This window comes from Dendrobates tinctorius, unplaced genomic scaffold (genome assembly GCF_039654945.1).
Source record: "Dendrobates tinctorius isolate UK_male_01 unplaced genomic scaffold, ASM3965494v1 ptg000191l, whole genome shotgun sequence".
Classification (NCBI taxonomy): Eukaryota; Metazoa; Chordata; class Amphibia; order Anura; family Dendrobatidae; genus Dendrobates; species Dendrobates tinctorius.
In genome coordinates this window covers 13,982,479-14,002,656 of record NW_027361858.1, presented here as the reverse complement: position 1 = coordinate 14,002,656, position 20,178 = coordinate 13,982,479, and the positions used below count along the sequence as shown (strand labels likewise).

General features: G+C 44.4%; 1 protein-coding gene across 2 annotated transcripts in view; it reads right to left on the bottom strand.

Moving 5' to 3' along the window:
- The window catches only part of CCDC171 (coiled-coil domain containing 171), a 204,034-nt gene that overhangs the window by 135,907 nt on the left and 47,949 nt on the right, over window positions 1-20,178 (bottom strand). For both annotated transcript variants that reach the window (XM_073552466.1, XM_073552467.1), the window contains exons 4-7: window positions 13,050-13,224; window positions 11,937-12,127; window positions 9,884-10,030; window positions 990-1,082 (exon numbers count right to left, since the gene is read on the bottom strand). In XM_073552466.1, the coding sequence (XP_073408567.1) occupies window positions 990-1,082; window positions 9,884-10,030; window positions 11,937-12,127; window positions 13,050-13,224 (606 nt within the window). The remainder of the gene's footprint in view (window positions 1-989; window positions 1,083-9,883; window positions 10,031-11,936; window positions 12,128-13,049; window positions 13,225-20,178) is intronic.

Here is a 20,178-nt window from a genome sequence, read left to right as displayed (position 1 = left end):
AGATGCACATTCCATACATACACACCCCGATTATGATGGACTATTACATAAGGATGTGTAAAGCTATTATGGTTTAAGGTACTAAACAGAATATGGGACAATTAAAGGGAATCTGTAAACAGGTTTGCTATATAAAAATCTGAGAGCAGCATAATACAGGGCAAAAAAGCCTGATTCCAGGGATGTGTCACTTACTAGGCTGCTTCATTGTAGTATTCATAGAATCCGTGTTTGTCTGCTGTAGATGTAGCAGTGCTAAGACTTTTGTGCTGTGTATAACCCGACCCACACCCCTGACTGGCTGCTTCCCATGTACACTGAGCAATATGAGCAAGCTGCTAATCAGCTAATCAGTGGCGGGGGTGGGGTTACACAGACTGGTCTGCATGTGAGATGTAGCCCTGCAGTGTTAACCTCCTACTGATAAAATACTGATTTTATTGGAACTACAGCGCACAGCCTAATAAGTGACACATGCCTGGAATAAAGGTCTCATGCCCTATATTATGCTACTTGTGGATTTAATAGCAAAACCTGTAGACAGATTCCTTTTAATAAGTGTTTTCTCAACTAATTAGGATGCATATTATAAATGGGGTTTTAAGTCTTGTAAAGTTAGAGGTCACTAGGATTAATGCCAAAAATTTTCTCTAAGCAGAAAGTGTAGAGACACACAGTGTAAACCATTCGGATTGCAATCCGCCATTTGAGTTAATTCTATGAGCGGATAAAGGGGCTTCATCTTCATAAGCAATATTTTCTGCACCTGTACAGAAGTGGGAAAAATTGGGGAGGCTGTCATGTAGTTTAATTAGATCTGTGATATACCACCATATGGACTCAGAGACGGTTCAGTCCATTTTTTACACAGCAGAAAGAGAGGAAGCGAGCGCATTGATAGTAATCCCTTTCCTTGTCATCCATGAAGTGGACACCTCCCTTACAGCTACTGTAGTGAATCAATAACCCGAATGCGATTTGTGAGCTACCTGGATGATTTCAGAGTTAAACTTGGATTCCAGATGTGCTGCTCGTTCTGCTTCGATGCCCTCCTCCAGTCTCTTCACTCTCTGGGTTGCAGCCTATAAGAAATCAATGATGACATAGAGATGGTGTTAAACAGATTGTGGTTATCTATTTAAAGGGAATTTGCCACCAAGTTTTTGCTATAACATCTAAGGGCAGAATAATCTATAGAAAGAGACCCTGATTCCAGCGATGTATCACTTAGTTTACTGGGTGCAGCATTTGTGATACAATCAGAGTTTTTAGATGTAGCATGTGACAGAGCTCAAAAGCTAATCTCATCTATACCACAGTTCTCTGTGTACATAGTCTATTGACAATAAGCTGCTAACCATTGTTGGGGGGGGATGAACCAGAAGGCACTCATAAAACAACAGCACACAGCCTAATAAGTGACATATCACTAAAATCAGTTTCTCAGCCCCCACCTCATGTTGTACATAGAAAATACCTGTTGACAGATTTCAACAGAATGTGTATGATCCACTGATAAAAATGTAAATTAATTTACAGACCTATTGGAAAAAAAAAAGCAAAAAAAAAAAAAAACACAAACAGTGTACATCTCTATGAAACTTACAGGGTCACGGTATTAGAAAAATGTAACCCTGCAGAAAACTCACCACCAATTGACCTGTTCTGTTATTAGGAAATCAGGTAAGACATAACATCAGAATGCAATAATACGAGACATAAAACACATTTATTCTAGCATTGGTCATGAAAATTTGGCAAACACATATGGTAGCTTTATGATTCAAGGCATATCGTAAAATTGTTTAATTGCAGGGAATAACCTTTCCCTGACGGGTTTGTAAATGAAAAAAACAAACAAACAAAAAAAAAAAATGGGCTCGTCCAATTGCGGCTTAGCTGGTCAAAGGTTAAATGGGCTGTCCGATAGATACTTTACAGTTATCTTTCAGCCTTAACCACTTTTGTAATTCGCTCTACTATAAAATCCCCATCCATTCTTCCTATACAATTAATCCCTGTATCTGTTTTTTTTCTTTTCTTTACTGTCTGCAAAGTTTTGTTTGCGGGGAGTCTAACAAAACACCACAGGAGAAAGACCGTGCAATCACGTCTATTACCTCCCCCACCCACCCTGCAACACAACGTCATCAAGAAGCGGCGCTGCAGTCACCACAGATTCTGCCACCGCTGTCCCCGACATCTTGTTGCAGAGGGAGGATGGAGAAGTGATAGCAGAGTCAGTGGCTGCTGCACCACTTCATCTGTGCCCACTGCCTGCATCTTCAGTGACCGCCGTCACAGTCTACTGCCGTTTATTTCCTTGAAATTAATGTCCCCACATACACATTGTGATAAAACACTCCGGGATCGCCTTTGCTGGGGTCAAAGGTCACGTGCGTTCAGCATAAAACTCAGGCGCAGAGCTGGGATTCGGGTATAACTGGCTCTGGGTCAGGTTTATTAATGGTGAAAGCAATGCATAAAAGAAATAAAACATAAAACAAATCCTTGCCTGTCCGGCACTAACTAAACAAAGTACAACCTAACTACCAACTGGCGGGCTTCTCCCGTCCAGCCAAACCACAGTTGCAGTGGGCACTGCTCTCACTCACGTGTGTCTCTCACACAGACAAGCTCTCTGTGTTCCCAGGCTGAGACACTCACACAACCACCTTGCATCCTTTTATATCCACCTCCCATTATCCATTAGTAAGCAGGTGCGATACTGACCAGACTAGGCCACATAGGAGAGGAATCTGGGCGAGATATACCTGCCCTCATCCACTATTCCCACATGATTCTCACATATCCCCCCCTTCTGCTCAGACCACTCTGGTCGAGCAATGACACCCGCCAAACAGTGCACTCGGGACAGGGCATCTGCATTCCCCATCTGTACCCCTGGGCGGTGCTCCACCGTAAAAGTGTAGGCCTGCAGGGCAAGGAACCACCGGGTCACCCGGCTATTCCGTTCCTTGTTCAAGTGCATCCACTTGAGAGGGGCATGGTCAGTGATCAGCCTGAACTTTCGGCCCACCAGGTAATATTTGAGGGCCTCTAGAGCCCACTTAATGGCGAGGCACTCTTTTTCCACGACTGCATACCTTTGCTCGTGTTTATTCAGCTTCCTGCTGAGATAGAGGACTGGGTGTTCCACTCCGTCCCTCACTTGTGAGAGTACGGCCCCGATACCGGTATCAGAGGCATCCGTTTGTACCACAAACTCGCTGCGGAAGTCTGGAGTCACCAGTACGGGCTGAGAGCAAAGTGCCCGTTTTAGGCTATGGAAGGCTTCTTCAGCCGCTAAACTCCATTTAATCATGACGGAGTCTTTCCCTTTTGTAAGATCCGTCAGGGGGGTAGCGATGGCTGCAAAATTGGGTATGAACCGGCGATAATAACCGGCGGTCCCCAGGAAGGCTTGCACCTGCTTCTTGTTGACAGGTTGTGGCCAGTCCTGAACCGCCTGAATCTTATCAACCTGGGGTTTAACAACACCCCTCCCAATTACATACCGCAAATACCGGGCTTCTTCTAGCCCGATGTGACATTTCTTGGGGTTCGCGGTTAGACCTGCCTCCCACAGGTCGTCAATCACAGCTTGTACTTTCTGGAGATGAGTCTCCCAGTCCAAGCTGTAAATGACAATGTCGTCCAAATAGGCCGAAGCGTACTGCCTATGTGGCCTCAGGACTCGATCCATCAGTCTCTGGAAGGTCGCTGGTGCTCCGTGCAGTCCAAACGGCATATACACATACTGAAATAGACCTTCTGGGGTAGCAAATGCCGTCTTTTCTCTGGCAGCCTCCGCCAGAGGGATCTGCCAATACCCCTTTGTTAGGTCTAGGGTCGTAATATACCGGGCTTTTCCTAACCGATCTATTAACTCATCGACCCGGGGCATAGGGTAGGCATCAAATTTTGAGACCGCATTCAGTTTCCTGAAGTCATTGCAGAACCGGATGGTGCCGTCCGGTTTAGGAATTAGCACAATCGGGCTGGACCACGCACTGTGCGATTCCTCAATGACTCCTAACTCTAACATTGCCTTCACTTCTCGGGAAACGGCTTCACGGCGCGCTTCCGGGATTCGGTAGGGCTTTACGTGAACTGTGACACCAGGTTCCGTTACGATGTCATGTTTCATTAGCATAGTCTGCCCGGGTTTTTCTGAGAAAAACTTTTGGTTGTGAAGTAGAAACTGCCTGACTTCCGTCTTTTGCCGCTCCGAGAGAGTCTCTGCAACCCGTACCTCCGGTACGGTATGCGAGCAGACAGGACGGGCCAGCTCCGCTGACAAGGCAGACCGATCCTTGCAGGGCTTTATCAGATTTACATGATAAATCTGCTCAGGTTTCCGTTTACCTGCCTGGTATACTTTGTAGTTTACTTCACCAACTCTTTCCTTGATCTCAAAGGGGCCCTGCCACTTTGCCAGGAACTTACTGTCCACCGTGGGGACCAGGATCAACACCCTATCTCCGGGTGCAAACGTACGGATCTTGGCGCCCCTATCATAGATTCTTTTTTGGGCTCCTTGAGCCTGTATCATGTGTTCTTTGACGATAGGCATAACAGCCGCAATACGGTCCTGCATTTGTGTGACGTGATCTATCACTGTTTTAAACGGAGTGACCTGACCCTCCCAGGTTTCTTTTGCAACGTCTAACAGTCCGCGAGGACGTCGGGCGTACAATAACTCGAAAGGCGAGAATCCCGTGGAAGACTGGGGTACTTCCCTGATGGAAAAAAGCAAATACGGAAGTAAATAGTCCCAGTTCTTCCCATCCTTGTCTATCACCTTTCTCAGCATCTGCTTCAGAGTTTTATTGAACCGTTCAACCAACCCGTCTGTTTGAGGGTGATACACGGATGTGCGTAACGGTTCGATTTGTAACAATCGGCAGAGCTCCTTCATTATCCTGGACATAAAGGGGGTCCCCTGGTCGGTGAGTATCTGTTTTGGTATACCGACCCGGCTAAACACATGCACCAGTTCCTTAGCAATCGTCTTGGTGGCCGTGTTACGCAAAGGGATGGCCTCTGGGTAACGGGTGGCATAATCCAAGATGACCAGGATATGTTGGTGTCCACGTGCAGACCGTGGAAGGGGCCCAACTAAATCCATCCCAATCCTCTCAAACGGGACTTCAATAATAGGTAGGGGTACCAAAGGGCTACAGAACCGGGGCTTAGGTGCAGAGGCTTGGCAGTCAGGACAAGACTCACAATATACACGAATATCGTGATGCATGCCTGGCCAAACAAAACAGTGTAATATCCTTTCGGTGGTTTTCTGGACTCCCAGGTGACCTCCCATCACATGTCCGTGGGCCAGGTCCAGCACCTGCCGCCGGTAGGGTTTTGGCACGACTAATAGTTGCACCGTATCTTCCCCCTTTTTCTCTATCTGATAGCGTAAATCATTCTCCAGAACCATGTAAGGATATGCCAGCCTAGAGCCAGGTTCGACGGGTACCCCATTTATCACTTTTACATTTGTCCTAGCCTGAGAAAGGGTAGGATCCTTTATTTGCTCGCTTTGGAAGTCATCTTTCTGAACTTCTAAATCCGGCAAACGGGGAGGTGGACGGCTGTCGGCCTCCTCCTCTTCCCCGGTCTTCTCCGTATCACCCGCCATGACTGAAAACGGGAACTGCAGGTCATTTCCCGCAGACTCTTCCCCAGAGTCTTCCGGGGAGACATCTTCCAGGGGTTCGAGACCCCCACACGCCCTGGGAGAAGAATCATGTACACTATTACCCGAGGGCATCAACTGATTCTCCCACAATTGCCAGAAGTGGGGAAAATCCCGGCCCAGGATAACATCATGCAATAACGCCGGGACGAGTCCCACTTTATGTTGCACAGACCCATAGGAAGTAGTAATGCATATGACCGTGGTGAGGTACGAACAGGTGTCTCCATGCACACACGTTACAGAAAATTTGTCTGATGGTCCAGTCGGGGCTGACACCAGACTGGCCTTCACCAGAGTCACCACACTTCCCGAGTCTAACAATGCCACCACATTTTTGCTATCAACAGTTAAATCACACAAGTGTTTTTCCACATCCTTTTGACCGGCATTCACACTCACTACCCGTGCAACCATAGACATGCGGTTTTTAGCGTCTGTGACATCGCACTGCATGGGTTCAGTAGTGACCGGACAGTTCGCAGCAATATGTCCCATCTCTTGGCAGCGGAAACACCTAACGGGCCCCTTGCTTAGACCATAGTTCGTTACTCTCGGCCTCGCAGTGCGGGCAGTCCCGTTTTCCTCCCCCACTGTCTTAGGGATTTTTCCATCTCCCCTACTCCCTGGAACAGTCTTACCGGTTCCACGTGGAGACGATGAAGAACGAGGTGGGGTAGCGTCGTCTCGGAGTCCTTCCGCCACGGAGTAACGTTCAACCAGATCCACCAGTTGATCTGCCGTCGTAGGATTTCCATGGCTTACCCACTTCCTCAGGGCTGGCGGTAGGGCTCTCAGGTACTTGTCCAGGACGACTCTCTGGATTATCTCTGGCACTGTCAACACCTCGGGTTGTAGCCACTTCTTCGTCACGTGGATCAGGTCGAACATCTGGGACCGCGGTGGTTTATCCGGCTGATAAGTCCATTGATGCACTCTCTGTGCCCGGACAGCGGTCGTCACTCCCAGCCGGGCCAAGATCTCGGCTTTCAATTTGTCAAAGTCCTGCGCAGCTTCAGGTTCCAGGTCATAATACGCCTTTTGTGCCTCACCGGAAAGAAACGGGGCAATCAGGCCGGCCCATCGTGCCTTCGGCCATTTTTCTCGCACCGCCGTCCGTTCAAACGTGGTAAGGTATGCCTCGACGTCATCATCAGGCGTCATTTTCTGCCAGTACCGACTCACGTGAATCACTCTCGACTCGGCTTCCAGGTTAAGCTCAGGTAAGCTTGCCAAGCGCTGCGCCACCTGCTGGAGAAGCGAACGATCGGTAGCTGTCATGTCCACCAACTCCTTCAGCTGGGCCATCATCACCCGATTAGCTTCTTGCTGGATGGCGGTGGACTGTACCAGCGCTTTCACCACGTCCTCCATGCTCATGCTTGCAACGTGATGCCCGCGTTCTCCACCACAATGTGATAAAACACTCCGGGATCGCCTTTGCTGGGGTCAAAGGTCACGTGCGTTCAGCATAAAACTCAGGCGCAGAGCTGGGATTCGGGTATAACTGGCTCTGGGTCAGGTTTATTAATGGTGAAAGCAATGCATAAAAGAAATAAAACATAAAACAAATCCATGCCTGTCCGGCAATAACTAAACAAAGTACAACCTAACTACCAACTGGCGGGCTTCTCCCGTCCAGCCAAACCACAGTTGCAGTGGGCACTGCTTCCACTCACGTGTGTCTCTCACACAGACAGGCTCTCTGTGTTCCCAGGCTGAGACCCTCACACAACCACCTTGCATCCTTATATATCCACCTCCCATTATCCATTAGTAAGCAGGTGCGATACTGACCAGACTAGGCCACATAGGAAAGGAATCTGGGCGAGATATACCTGCCCTCATCCACTATTCCCACATGATTCTCACAACATACATAGACACACGCATATATATATATATGCAGATACACACACACACGTGCACGCACATACACACACGTGCATAGACACACGCATATATATATATATGCAGATACACACACACACACGTGCACGCACATATACACACATGCAAGCACGCACAAACACACATATGCACATGCATACACACACAGTATAATGAACCTACACACACGCAGATATACACATGTAGATACACACACGCACATACAAACACACATGCACACAGTATGTTCCCACATGCACATACACATGCACGCACAATCGCACATACACACAGTATAATGTCCCCACATACTCATACACACATGCACGCACATATACACACACACGCAATCACGCACATACATACGCAAGCACAAACATACGCACATACACATGCAAGCACATACACGCCCGTGCATACCCACCTGCAGATACGCACATACACACGCAAGCACATACACACAGTATAATATCCCCATACACACAAACACACATGCCCGTGCATACACACACACAGATACACATGCACGTATATACACACAGTATAATGTCTGCATGTACACATGCACGCACATACACACATGCAAGCACGAACATACACATACACACAGTATAATGTCCCCACACACGCAGATACACAGACGCATATAAACACGTAAGCATGCACATGCGCATACGCACGCGCATACACAGACACATACACACAGTATAATGTCCGCACACACACATACGCACATACACACAAACATGCACATACACACAAACACGCAGATACACGCACAAATACATACACAAGCACACACAAACACGCATATACACACGCAAGCATGCACATATACACACATACGCAAGCATGCACATATACGCACATATGCAAGCATGCACACATACAAACGTGCATATATGCACGCAGATGTACGCACATACACAAACACGCATACACACACACACAGTATAATGTCCCCACACACTTGCAGATACGGACATACACAAACATGCACATACACACAAACACACGCACGTGCAAACACTCGCAGAAGTACGCACACACATGCATACACAAACACACATACACACAAACATGCATGTAATCACACACATACACACATGCAAATACACACCCACACACTTGCACATACATTCACACTTGCACATAAAAAAGTACGCACAAACATACAGACACATATATGCACACATATGCATACATACACATGCGCATACATGCACATACACACATGCGGCATACATACAAGGAAACATGCACACATATGCATACACACGCGGACGCCATCTTTGGACACTCAGGTATACAAAGATGGTGGCCGCGTGACACATCACACTGCCCCACTGCAAGATTACAGGATTACATCAGAGGGGAACTTGGTGGGAGCTAATAAAGTGGATAACGAGGTGTCTCTGTCTAGTTTGTATGTAATAAACCATTTCTCTGTGTGTGGTTTTTTCTCCTTTACTGAAAGTATTGCTAATGGCCGGCTGTCATACTGACGGCTGACATTAGCAATACAGCTTGATATCAGCTGCCAAAAAAAAGCTGACATCAACCCCTTTATTACCCAGTCTGCCACCGCTATATGGCAGCTGGAAGAGCGGGGTAATCGCCAGTTTTGGCGTCTGTCATAGAGGTGAAAATTGTGGGGCGGCTGCTGGCTGCAATTTTCAGCGTGGGTGGCCCAGAACGCTTGGGCCTCACACTGAGATTTCCAGTCCCCAGCTGTCTGGGTTACCTTGGCTGGCAATAGAAAATATGGCGGAGCCCACACTATTTTTTTTTTTAGTTATTTATTTAAATAAATTTAAAAAAAAAGGCTTCCCTGTATTTTTCAGTGAAGGCAACACCAGGTAGCGGGGGTTGGCAGCCAGTAGCTGCTTGGTTTACCTGCGTTGGCAAGACAAAATACAGCGAAGCCCTACACATTTTTTACCAGGAAATTTAATAGATTGCTAGATTGACCCTTTATTATTAAACCCCACCTCCTGCAGAAACAGGTTTTACATACATTGGGAGAGAGCACGGTGGGGGGGAGACAGCCGCCACCCCCAGCGCCAGAGAGCGGCCCCCATCGTGATGTCACTGCCCTGCCCTCGGGCCACATCTAGTTATTTTATAAATGTGTTAACGAGAGTAATGTAATATTTGCATTTGGCTGAACAGTGGGTCCTGGGAGACGATGTTACTGGTGAGCTCTTAGTACTCCTGTCTGACACTGCATTCAGTGAACCTTGGAAATAAAACTACCTAGATCTCTTCACCAGGCATCGAATAATAATTTACCTCAAGCTCCTGCTTCAGTCGGTCTTCTCTTTCTAGGCCGAATGCAATCTCGCTCTTTTGTCTCCTCGCAGTATCCAGATGGCTGTTCTTTTCTATATCCAGTTCATTTAATTTTTGCTGCAGCTCTTGTATGATCAGGTTTTGCTTCTGAAAACAAAACAAACAAAAAAAAAAATCACACGATATTACAATAACACCTTATAAAGGCTTTTCACTAATCAGAATATTAATTGCTAAGTGTTAGGAGAGGCAATCAGCAGTATATAGAATGCGTGGTGCGCATACAAGCAGTGAAGCCTTTTCAATGTTTCCATTGCTTTGTCTATTTGTCAATGGTCATGTTCTTACTGCAACGTGGTCCTGTTCACTTTTATAGGACAACACTGTAATAATCTCTCCTATTGCTCTTATGTAGATGGTGAGCAGGTAGAAGTGTAAGGCCGGAGTCACACTTGCGAGTAACTCGCACATCAATACCCGGCACTGCCGCCAGCACAGGAGCAGAGTGTGCGGCTGCATGGCTTTCTATGCAGCTGAACGCTCCGGTCTGAACCGCCGGCGGCAGTGCCGGGTATTGATGAGAAGGACTCACGCGAGTCTCTCGCATTGCACTCGAAAGTGTGACCCTGGCATAAATGTAAAAACTGCGAAAGCGCTGTGGCCCCTTCACACAGATGATCGGCAGAGGATCGTCCTACATTACATTTCTCAGTTACTGTATCCAGTGCTGGTTAGAAGCAGCTTCCACTGATCGGATTCTTAGTGGCTAGTGACCACCGCCTGTGTATAAGAGATCCGGGTAGCAGAACTGAGCTACTGGGCATGAACATCCACTGGCACAGAACTCACCAAGCAGACATTCTCAGAAAGAATCAAAACACCAGTAGAGGGTCACCATAACCAGTATGTAACTGTAATGTCTAAAAGAAAGGAGTGTGTTCTTTGTTAGTTTCCTTACTATCTTCTAAATAGGTCCAAATTCTGCACTGCAGCTCCTTTTTTTTGGTATTATGAAAAGACTTCCAAAATGCATAAATCCTGTAATAAAGCTAAAAGGGGAAAGAGAACCTAGCACAACCTGGGAAAGTTCACGAGTTAAAAGGAGACCATCTTGACAGACGTGTGAGATTTACTGAGTCTTAAAGAGAAGATACCACCGTGATACCGAGAGGGTGCTGCAAGCACGGGGATACAGGGGCTGTTGTCTTTAAGCTGATTATGTAAGAAGCAATGTATTCTTGATTTCTCAGCTTTATAGAGGAGGGGGAGGTGAGAAATAGCAACTGAGGTAAATCTTGTCATAGCATGTACTCAATGTGTCTGCAGGGGGCTCTGAGTGCATGCTGTAAGCGACTTAAATAAACCCTTTAGGAGCAGCTATGTCCCCCCCATCATTTAGATTAAACAAAGGCTGCTTGTAAATGCTTGTGCTAGTAAATTAACCATTTACAAGCAGCTAGAGCCTCCTCTTGCAGATTGAAACTTCAGAAGCAACTGTATCTTCCTCCTTTATCTGGGCTGCATAATACACAGCCATAACTTATTGCGTCAAATCCAGGCTCCTGACTGGAGGTGAGAAAAATATACATTTCTCAGAAAAGAGAATCTGGTAAAATGAGAATACAACCTACTATTCCCAGTGGGTCATGTGATATTGCTGTGTCACACGACCACAGCAGCCAATCAGCCATCACGGATTGCCTGGAACTTTTACTATTTTGGCAGAGTGAATGACTGCTATCAGGGAACATTGATGAGCTGCAGCCGATCACTGGTCTGATTGGCTGCAGTGGTCATGTGATACAACAATGTCATATGACCCACCGGGAATAGCAGTGCCTGTAATGTAGAATTCACACTCTCTGTCCTTTCCTTCTCAAGATGTCCCAAGATGAAAAACTTAAAAAAAAAAAAAAAAAAAAAAACAAACATGATTCTGAGTTACTCTACTATATGTGCATTAATGTAGCCATCCAGCAGCCGCAATGTCAATTGCAGCCAGTGGACAGTTTTGCTAGCATGTTGCAATCATACATCTACATACGACAGATACCTGTATGTCTGCTTCCAGACTGCTCTTTTCTGACATAAGAATTTCCTGGTCCTTTTGGTAGTTTTCAATCTCAAGGTCTTGACCCTTCAAATCTTTTTCAAGTTTTTTCTGTGCCTCCTGCCAACTAAACTGTGTGCTCTGGAAATTTTCTTCTATGGTGTGCATCTTTTTTTGGAGTTCTTCAATTTGTGCTGTTTGTGAAATACAAAATTCCTTTTCCATATTAATACATATTCAAATTGCACTAACCTCCTTAAAAAGTTTTACATTAGGGCAGGGTGAGAAATCAAATCACCAGCAAGTTTTCAGTAAGTTCGGTGCCAGCAGCAAATTTTTAAACTACAAAATATTCGCTCATCACAGAGGGGGTCCCATTTACCGTTGCATCACCATAAGACAGAGCAAATAGCTGCCCGGTGTGGGTGTCTCTCACTTTAGTGAACCCAGCCTCTTCATACTGTGTATAGTATGGTCAGACACTGACTTAAAAGGAACTTGTCATCAGGAATAATGCTGTTAACCTGCAGATATGGAGTTAATCTGCAGGTTAACAGCATGATGATGCTATCCGATGCCTGCATGCAGCCGAATGCAGCGGGGAGAAAATGATCTATATTCTTCCCGCCAGCATTCGGTATTCAGTCATAGGGGCGGCGCTGGTTCAGTCACCGCTGAGTATACAATGTGGCCGCTGTAACCATGCTGCCGGTCCTGACTGACACTGGCTCTACACTGGGGTCGGCTGTCAGTCAGGGCCGGGGGCTAAACCAGCACCACCCCGTCCCTATAACTGAATACCGAATGCTCGCGGGGAGAATAAAAGTTAATTTTCTCCCAGCTGCATTCGGCTACATGCAGTCACCGGACAGCATCATAACACTGCTAACCTGCAGATATGCGGTCAATCAGCAGGTTAACAGCGTTATTCCTGGTGACAGGTTCCCTTTAATAGTCCTTAGGGAGTGCTAGATTACTGCTGTTAAGTACTGTCTGATAAAGTGCTATTTTCTTAAATATAAGCCTATTATAGTCTCATGTCAGATTACAAGGATTAAGAAATCAGCAGACTTTGCTAGTGGTTGGGTGTTTGCACATAATGGAAAGCAACTTTACCTTTAAAAAGTTCTTGTTTCACAAAGAAATTGTCTTTCTCCTCTTGCAGAGCTATTCTTTCTACGCCACACTGCTTCCTTGCCACCGCCAACTCGCATTCCAGACTATGACGAACAGCTTCTCCTCTCTCAACTTCAGAACGGAGCTTGGCCAACTGGCTCTCACAAGACAACAACTAGTGACAAAATGGAATACGCATGATTTGTTTTATATTGTTACAGTGTTCATTTTTAGATTAGAAAAACTAGCTGAAAACTTACTACATCATTTGCTAGAAGCTTCTTTAGAGAAGAAAAGAACAGGAACTCTAGTGCCACCAAGCCAAACTAGTTTTCCTGTTTTGCACTGATGAGGGGGCAAACACCTTGAAACACGTCTCTGCAAATGGGAGTTTCAGGTTTGTCTTCTTATCCCAAGTCATGTGGGAAGGCTACTTCCTATAGATGGCACTAGACCTTTTCCTAACTAAAAAAGGCTACTTGATTATTCAAAGGGAAGCATTGTATAGATTGAAAGGCTCTCCACAAGGAGAAACTTCAAGTCATAGATTGATAATTTGCTACATTGTAATAGCTACCATTTACAAAAATGTAAGCTTAAAAGGGAATCTGTCAGCAGGATTTCACTCCTAAACTACTTATATACTTATGTAGCTATTTCAAATTCAAGTCCAGCAATATCATTACATGACCAGTCTGTTCTAATTGATATGCAAATAGCTATGGCGATTTGAAACCTTTGTCACTCCAGCTCTATTCTTTGCCCAACCCAACCTCCTACTGCTTCAGATCATGAAATTACAAAGAATAAAGGCTGTCAGTGAAGTAGGAAAAGGCAGTGTTGAGCGAGGAATAGAGCTGGAGTGACAGAGGCTTTAGATCTTCAAACAGTTCTACAGCCTCATTTGCATATCAATTCAAATGCTGATTTCTCAGTAATGGAGGAAGGGACCGCCCATGTAAAAGTGTTGATGGACTTGTCTATGAAAGACCAGCATGTGCACATAAGTAGTTTGGGAGGGTGAAATCCTGCTGACAGATTCCCTTTAAAATGGCTATACATGTTAAAGAAACTACCGACACTGCAGATTTCAGTAAAATCAGCTATTTTGTTCCTTAGGAGCGCCAGCTGAAGAGCACAGCGAGTTCACACAGGGAGTTGAAGGATTGAAGCTCCACTTACTTCGTAGGGGGGAGAACTATTCCTATCCCCCCTTCTTCCAGGTCAGCCTCTCCTCCTTGCACATAGACCAATGCAGTGCAAGTTAAACCATATACTGGAGTGATTGCCAATCCAGCAAGAGACTTGCAGAATTAATTATTTTAACAGATAAAAAAAAAACATTTACCAACTCAATAACAAATAAACAGAGCCAAATCTACCGGTTTCGGATTTCCCCTTCATCAGGATGATGGCAGTCACTCTGGTATATGGTTTGACTGTGAGTATGCATGTGCACCGATACTAGCTATATTAAAATAAATGGAATACATTTTTTTTCCCAGTAAAATGTTGATGTAGCCCCAATTTTTTTTGCCGATTAGGGGATTGAACAGCCAGTGTTGGTGCGCACACTAAAGCTGTGTACCCACGTAAGCGTTTTTTTCGCGTTTTTACCGGCAAAAATGCTTAAAAAACGCTTACAAGAAGCATCCCATTCATTTTAATGAACTGCGCACTTTTTGTGCATATTGATGCATTTTTTTCTGCGAAAAAATTAAAAATTAAATTTTTTCGCTCATTAATTTCGCAGAAAAATCCACATTTCTAACTATATTCTATGAGCTGGAGGATGCTCTGTAAAAAATGCATCAAAAAAGCACAAAAATCGCGCAAGAAAACACGCTTTTTTCCTGGGAAGGAGTCCGGTTTTTTTCTGCATACGTGGGTACATAGCCTAACACTGATTGTTGCTGCAGAAGGTTGGATGTCAGTTAATCAGAAAATTTGTGCCTTGAAAGATCTCAGATCTCACTTATGAAAACTGCCTCACAGTCATAATGTTTTAGCTGTCAACCAATCAGAGCTCAGCTTTCGCTTTACCTCAGCAGCTTCAATGCTGAAAGTTGCACTCTGGTTGCTGTAGGCGCTAGTGGACACTAATGAAGTTATTCGTGAATTTTAGAAGTTTAACCCCTTCATGACCAGAGGTATTTTCATTTTTCGCTCCCCTTCTTTCCACAGCCATATCTTTTTTTATTTTTCCATTGCAATGGCCTCGTGAGGGCTTGTTTTTTTGCGGGTCAAGTTGTGCTTCTGAACGACACCATTGGTTTTAACATATCATGTACTGGGAAATGGGAAAAAAAATTCCAAGTGTGGTGAAATTGCAAAAAAGTGCAAAACCACAATCGTTTTGCTTTTTTACTAGGCTCCCGAAATGCTAAAACTGACTGCCATTATGATTCTCCAGGTCATTACGAGTTGATAGACACCAAACATGTCTGGGTTCTTTTTTATCTAAGTGGTGAAAAAAATTCCAAAGTTTGTTAAAAAAAATTCCTGTGAAGCACCTGAAGGGTTAATAAACTTCTTGAATGTGGTTTTGAGCACCTTGAGGGGTGCAGTTTTTAGAATGGTGTCACTTTTGGGCATTTTTTATCATATAGACCCCTCAGTGACTTCAAATGTGATGTGGTCCCTAACAAAAATTGTTTTGTAAATTTGGTTACAAAAATGAGAAATTGCTGGTCAACTTTTAACCCTTATAACTTCCTAACAAAAAAATTTGGTTCCAAAATTGTGCTGATGTAAAGTAGACATGTGGAAAATGTTACTCATTAAGTATTTTATGTGACATATCTCTGTAATTTAAGGGCATGAAAATTCAAAGATGGAAAATTGAGAAATTTTCACAAATAAACGCCTAGTCATATCAAAGAAATGTTATCACTATCATGATGTATTATAAAGAACATCTCTAAAATCCACCCTTTTCTCACCATGGAAACAACAAAAACCCTCAATGTAGCACTGATCCACTCCCGCCTGGATTACTACAACGCTCTATTAATTGGCCTCCCCGTTACTCGACTATCCCCTCTCCAGTCCATCCTTAATGCAGCAGCCAGGGTCATCTATCTGGCTAATCGGTACTCGGACACGTCCGCTCTTTGCCAGTCCTTACATTGGCTGCCCATTCATTATAGGATTCAATTCAAAGTACTTGTTCTCACCCACAAAGCTCTCCACAGTGCAGCACCCCCCTACATCTCCTCCCTCATTTCTGTCTATCGGCCTAACCGACCGATGCGCTCTGAAAACGACTTTCAACTAACCTCTGCACTAATCCACAACTCCCACTCACGACTCCAAGACTTCTCCCACGCTGCGCCAATCCTCTGGAATGCTCTACCCCAAGAAATTAGGACTATCCACAATTTGCATAGTTTCAGGCGCTCCCTCAAAACACATTTGTTCAGAGCGGCCTATCACGTTCACTAATCAAAGTCATTCTATGTGCAAGTGTGCGTATGTAGCCCATTCACTATCTCCATCCATGCCTCACTCCCTCAAGATGGCTGGACCATCATTGTAAATACACCATTGTAAATACACACCTGTACTTTGTATCTCCCCCACCTCATTGTAGATTGTAAGCTCTCATGAGCAGGGTTGTCTTATTTTGATTTAATTATTGTATTGTTAACGTTGTTACTTATGACTTGTGTTTTGAAACTGTTAAACTGTAAAGTGCTGCGGAATATGTTGTCGCTATATAGAGATTATTATTATTATTATTATATGACACGAGAAAACAATGGCAGAATCACCAGGATCCATGGAAGCATTCCAGCGTTATTACCTCATAAAGGGACAGTGGTCAGAATTGCAAAAATTGGCCTGGTCACTAACATGCAAACGACCCTTGGGGGTAAAGGGGTTAATAGTCTCCACGGGAGACTAGAAGGTGCCATAAGCCTCTGCTACATACAGACAATCGCCTGTATGTAGCAGAATTGCTAACTTGTTATGAGTGCGGACCACTGGGCGGCACTCATAGCAATTCTGCAGTGACAACCATAGAGGTCTGCTGGAGACCTCTGGTTATCATGACAACCCATTGGCAACTCGCGGTCATGTGACACGGGTGCCGATGGGCAGGATTTCCGGCGTGTTTGTGTGAAGCACGAGTTAAATGCTGCTGTCAGAGTTTGACAGCGGCATTTAACTAGCTAACAGCCGTGGGTGGATTGCGATTCCATCTGCGGCTGTTAGAGGCACATACAGTTAGGTCCGTATATATTTGGACAGAGGCAACATTTTTCTAATTTTGGTTCTAGACATTACCACAATGAATTTTAAACAAAACAATTCAGATGCAGTTGAAGTTCAAACTTTCAGCTTTCATTTGAGGGTATCCACATTAAAACTGGATGAAGGGTTTAGGAGTTTCAGCTCCTTAACCTGTGCCACCCTGTTTTTAAAGGGACCAAAAGTAATTGGACAGATTAAATAATTGTAAATAAAATGTTCATTTCTAGTACTTGGTTGAAAACCCTTTGTTGGCAATGACTGCCTGAAGTCTTGAACTCAAGGAGAATCATTGGATGTCATTTATCTCGACTTCTCTAAAGCATTTGACACTGTCCCACATAAAAGATTAGCAAGTAAGATGAGAAAGCTTGGACTAGGGGAAAATGTGTGTAGATGGGTAGGTAGCTGGCTTAGTGATGAAAACAAAGAGTGGTTATTAATGGGGCATAGTCAGATTGGGCCATGGTTACTAGTGGGGTACCACAGGGTTCTGTATTGGGCCCCCTACTATTTAATATATTTATTAATGATCTAGTGGATGGCTTACACAGTAAAATATCAGTATTTGCAGATTATACAAAACTATGTAAGGTAGTTAACACAAAGGAGGACAGTTTGCAACTACAGACAGATTTGAGTAAATTGGAGAATTGGGCTGAAAAATGGCAAATGAGGTTTAACACAGATAAGTGTAAGGTTATGCACATGGGAAGAAGAAACAGATGCTACAATTGCTTACTAAATGGGAAACTGCTGGGGAAATCATACATGGAAAAAGACTTAGGCATCTTAGTCAATAAGAAGCTAAATTGGAGTGCCCAGTGTCAGGCAGCTGCCACCAAAGCAAATAGGGTCATGGGATGCATTAGAAGAGGTCTGGGGACACGAGATGAAAACATAATTCTCCCTCTATACAAATCACTCGTCAGACCACACTTGGAGCATTGTGTGCAATTTTGGACGCCGGTGCTCAAGAAAGACATTACTGAACTTGAAAGGGTTCAAAGGCGGGCTACTAAAATGATAAATGGAGTTGGTTCACTACAATACCCAGAAAGGTTATCAAAATTAAGTCTATTTACTCTAGAAAAGAGAAGACTTAGGGGAGACCTAATATATATGTACAAGTATATCAGAGGGCAATACAGAGATCTCTCCAATGAACTGTTTGTACCAAGGACTGTGACAAGAACAAGGGGGCATTCTCTTCATTTGGAGGAAAGACAATTTCTGCACCAGCATAGAAGAGGGTTCTTCACGGTAAGAGCAGTGAGGCTCTGGAATTCTCTTCCTGAGGAAGTGGTGATGGCCAACTCACTGAACGAATTTAAGAAAGGACTGGATGCTTTTCTTGTGAGTAACAGTATAGAAGGTTACGAATAACATAATATTATAGGTAGATGATTGACCCAGCTTAGGGGAAGGAATTTTTTTCCCTATGGAGAAAATTGGCTGCTACTCTGTGGGTTTTTTGCCTTCCCCAGGATCAACAATGCAGAACAGCTGCACTAAAAATAGGCTGAACTAGATGGACATAAGGTCTTCCTTCAGCCTTCAAAACTATGTTACTATGTTATGTTACCAGACCTTGTGTTTCCTCCTTTTTGATGCTCTGCCAGGCCTTCACTGCGGTGGTTTTCAGTTGCTGTTTGTTTGTGGGCCTTTCTGTCTGAAGTGTAGTCTTTAACAAGTGAAATGCATGCTCAATTGGGTTGAGATCAGGTGACTGACTTAGCCATTCAAGAATATTCCACTTCTTTGCTTTAATAAACTCCTGGGTTGCTTTGGCTTTATGTTTTGGGTCATTGTCCATCTGTAGTATGAAACAACGACCAAACAGGTTGGCTGCATTTGGCTGGATCTGAGCACACAGTATGGCTCTGAATACCTCAGAATTCATTCGGCTGCTTCTGTCCTGTGTCACATCATCAATAAACACTAGTGAACCAGTACCACTGGCAGCCATGCATGCCCAAAAGCCATCACACTGCCTCCGCCGTGTTTTACAGATGATGTGGTATGCTTTGGATCATAAGCTGTACCACGCCTTCGCCATACTTTTCTCTTTCCATCATTCTGGTAGAGGTTGATCTTGGTTTCATCTGTCCAAAGAATGTTCTTCCAAAACTGTGCTTGCTTTTTTAGATGTTTTTAAGCAAAGTCCAGTCTAGCCTTTTGATTCTTGATGTTTATGAGTGGCTTGCACCGTGCAGTGAACCCTCTGTATTTACTTTCATGCAGTCTTCTCTTTATGGTAGACTTGGAGATTGATACGCCTACCTCCTGGAGAGTGTTGTTCAACTTGGTTGGCTGTTGTGAAGGGGTTTCTCTTCACCATGGAGATTATTCTGCGATCATCCACCACTGTTGTCTTCCGTGGGCGCCCAGGTCTTTTTGCATTGATGAGTTCACCAGTGCTTTCTTTCTTTCTCAGGATGTACCAAACTGTAGATTTTGCCACTCCTAATGTTGTAGCAATTTCTCGGATGGGTTTTTTCTGTTTTTGCAGCTTAAGGATGGCTTGTTTCAGCTGCATGGAGAGGGCTGTGGAGTCGGTAAGCCAAACCTGCGACTCCGACTCCTCAATTTCCCTTACACCGACTCCGACTCCAACTCCGACTCCACGACTCTGACTCCCACACATATTGCTTATATTTAAGTGAAAAATTTATTGTAGTACAATGTGAACCTCAGACATTTAATCAATTTTATGATCCAATAATCAAGATATTTAGATAGAACAGAATATATATTGGTGTACTTCCCGGTTTTCATTCTTTTTGGTACAGATACGATATGGATAGACAGATATGGATAAATGGATATATAGATAGAGCAGATTTCTAATCTGCTTTTGCTATTGAAAACATTA